The sequence below is a fragment of the Pseudomyrmex gracilis genome, unplaced genomic scaffold, assembly GCF_002006095.1.
Source record: "Pseudomyrmex gracilis isolate BER0280 unplaced genomic scaffold, ASM200609v1 scaffold_581, whole genome shotgun sequence".
Classification (NCBI taxonomy): domain Eukaryota; kingdom Metazoa; phylum Arthropoda; class Insecta; order Hymenoptera; family Formicidae; genus Pseudomyrmex; species Pseudomyrmex gracilis.
This window is the reverse complement of record NW_018021165.1, coordinates 39444-43051: the sequence shown is the minus strand read 5'-3', so window position 1 is coordinate 43051 and position 3608 is coordinate 39444. Positions and strand designations below refer to the sequence as shown.

General features: G+C 38.8%; 1 protein-coding gene across 1 annotated transcript in view; it reads right to left on the bottom strand.

Moving 5' to 3' along the window:
- LOC109861109 overlaps positions 1-3203 on the bottom strand; it is a 24854-nt gene extending 21651 nt beyond the window's left edge. The window contains 4 exon segments of the mRNA XM_020440626.1: positions 2133-2497; positions 2552-2702; positions 2868-2990; positions 3108-3203. Of these exon segments, the coding sequence (XP_020296215.1) occupies positions 2133-2497; positions 2552-2702; positions 2868-2990; positions 3108-3203 (735 nt within the window).
- Between the last annotated feature and the right edge of the window lie 405 nt (positions 3204-3608).

Genomic DNA, 3608 nt, shown 5'->3' with positions numbered 1-3608 from the left:
CTTTGTTCACCAGAGTTTACAACTTAAGTATTATTTACTTACATATTTTACGTGATATAGCTTTTGCTTTAGGATCATTGAAATTCCATTGTTTACTACGATCAATGGTCATTTGTAAAGTAGGTTGATATTGATTATGACATATTTGTTGCTCTTGCACAATACAATTTTCATCAGAAACATTCGAATTAAATATACAACTCTCAAGAGTAGTAGTCTTCTCTATGTCGTCTACTTTACTTTTATTTTGGGACTTATATACTAAAGGATGTTTGTGTTTTATATGATTCCACAATGGCTTTGTACTGAATAATTTTGGCGTTTTTCAACGAACAATTTTACTTGATGACGATTGTTCATAGCACAGTGTACATTCTGCTATCGTTTCATTATCACTGCAAACTTTGAAGTACTTCCATATACGGGATTTGAACTGAGCCATTGCAATTTATATGAGTTGATTAATTTTATGAACAGACTTCTAGTAAGAAAAAAATATGTATATATTGTGAGGTTGTGTGTGCTTGTTTGGAAGGATGACAAATAGGTTAGTATCAACCCATGTATCGATTAAGCGAGTAGCTACTATTGACATAAGATAAGAAATTCCTTTTTTTTTTCTAGCGGAACTGCCGGATAATATCCGGTTATCCGGTAATAATAAGTGCCAAATTATCCGGTATCCGGTTATCCGGTAAATATGTTATCCGGCACATCTCTAGAACAAACAGTAGACACAGCCAAATATATACATGATGCCCCACTTCAAACATCAAAATATCAAAATATAATAATACGCTAAATCCGAAATTTAAATTAAAGTTAAAATTGAAGTTAAAATTGAAATTAAAACTAACCGTCAGAGCGTTTCATGTCGTCAAGTAGGTAAACATAAGAATTGTCAAGTAAATCTGTGTCACTGATTAAATTTAACCCTTGCGTTTGTTTTTTGATATGTATTATTTCAGAGATTATTCTCTTGTAAAAATTCGGTTCAACATCTAAAATCTCAATATTGTCCCAGTCAAACAAATGGTCGTTGTCAATTCTGTGTTTAGAAATAACAAATAGTTGCGAGGCATCGTTTTTAATATTATTGATATGTTTTTTAATTCTTGTTTTTAGTTGTCTCTTGGTTTGCCCCACGTAAGACGCACAACAATTCATACATTTGATTTTATAAATTACATTATTGGTCATAACATGAAGAGTAAGATTTGTTGCATGTCGAGGAAGGTTGGGTGGTAAAGAAGAAGTTCTGAGCACGAACTTGTATTCTTATTTTTATTGCTCCGATTACAACGTTCCTTTTGTTTCTTACACGGCTGTTCCTCACTGTGGTAAACTCTCCGGCTTGCGGAGCCACACAGTGAGCTAGCAGTCTAATCACGGTCTCCCTTCTGCTTCATCCACGCGATCGATTTATAGTAGATTGATCGCGCTGATTCAACAGGCCCACCGGTCCTAGCAACGGCGGTGCTAGTTACCGGTGCTGGTGTCGACACATGCTGCGTTGCACTTCGGACAATGCGGCGATGTGTCGCACCTTGTGGCAACCAGCATTTCTTCCTAGAACTGCTGTCTTCCCGCAACTTACCCAGGTCATTGAGCAATGACAGTGATGTCTCATCACATTGCTCAATGGCCTTACTTTACCTTAACTTTTAACTCAAAAATTAGCGCACAACATTTCCCCACCTTCCGGGAAAAAGGAAAATGTCTGTAACATTTACCGTCGCAACTTTTAAACCTACTTGTGTACAATTTTTGCATGTTATTACACTACCTTTGTATTTTACACACTATACTACGTGGCACATTTACAGCGCGATGGTCTTGGCGTTTTGCGCGCGAGCGCTTCGCCGCTTTTTACACTGTTCCGCTTTACGCGATTTCACGGCGACGCGTGCCAATTCCGTTTTTTCTTTATTTCTTACTACTTTATATATAACCAGTACAATAATTATCACTATTATTGTCACACCTGACGTAGTCAGTTAAATAAGATGCGGATTTTCAAAAAACGAACTCTCGTTTATTTCATCCGTTAATTCCGTTACCTCTGATTTTATTTTCTCAATTTGTGTTTTATTCTGTGTTATGCTTTCTAACACTACTGCTTCCTCACCAACCGTTCGATCTTTTGCTTTTAACACCGAAAGGTTGAATCGTGGCACATACGTGTCAATTTGTTCACCGTCCATCACCTTGTTGGTGCGAATCGTTACAGTGGACGTCACTAACTTACACTTTTCCGACAACTTTTTCTCTCCGACTCCGTTTACAGTTTCCGTTGCTTTCTTTCGATTTTTGCACGATATCACCACCGACTCGCTTTTCGGGGTTGAGTACAGCCATACGCGTGCTTTTTCTAGTCTTATCCACATTGTGTGGTTCGAAATCACAGTTTCCTCTTTACAATTGGAAAATTTTCCTGAATTACTAACATATGCCTGCACCTCGCATGGTGCGTCCGCGTGTACTTTGTACACCTTTTCTATATTATCGCAGACATAATTATCTCAAACGTTTTTACATTTCTCTAACTGACTTACTTTTACAACGGAATATGTTTGTTTATTTTCATCTACTGCAACTATCTCGAACTTTACTTGTGCGACCTTAAAAACATTATCGTGGTCNTGCACCGGCAAGGGCACTACCCTCAACAAGTCGTATTCTATTGGAGCTACTAGTGGAAACTTGACGACGGTATACACATTCGCGTTCTTACAATACACGCTAACTGTGACGTACTCTTTTATTGTCAACCAATTTTCCAGTTCTATGACGAATGGAAAATGTAATCCGTGGGTAGATCAATTATTCGCGTCCTGGAGGCCTTTGATTATTAATTCAACGGATACCATTTCTAACTGCGCAAACTTCGTTTGTACGTCCGTGACGTAACCCATGACACTTTCCACGTCAAACTCGAGTTCTGTAATCATGCTGCCTAAATCCATAAAATATTTGCTAAGTTCGGCTTGCTGCGCGTAACTGTCTACTTTTTGTGTTATTTTAACCATCGCGTTTTTTAACTTGTTTTTGTTTCCCTCTACGACCTCCTCAATGTTTTCTACGTGAGCAATAGTCGCGTTTATCACCTGCAGCTGATTTTTAACCACGTGCTGCAAAACAGCCTGTTTCTTGTTTAACAACTTTATTTGTTCCGAAACTCGCTTCTCGTCTTCGACATCCATTGTACCGAACTGAATTTTCGCGACGGAACCTACTGCGTTAACCAGCCCACTTCGACGACGTTTTTGTGTTCCCACTATAGTTTTAACGCGTTTTACTATTTTTTCCACTTTTTGCAATCTTTTTCGTAAATCCACGGCAAACCCCTCGCACAGTTCTCTATTCCTGCGCGTTATCGACGCATTTTTGCACGCCTTATTTGCATAGTCTAACATACGTTCCGTTTGTTCCGTTCTTGTGTATACCGTTGATACGTCCAATCTTACAGCTAGTCTCCACTTTTCGCTAGCGTGGAGCATCGTCCCGTATTTTTTGTAGTACACGCCGGGATTGTGTTGGAACTGGGTGATACTCTATTGACCACAGTACGATTCGACACCGCTCGATTCGACACAGATTTATTCGAC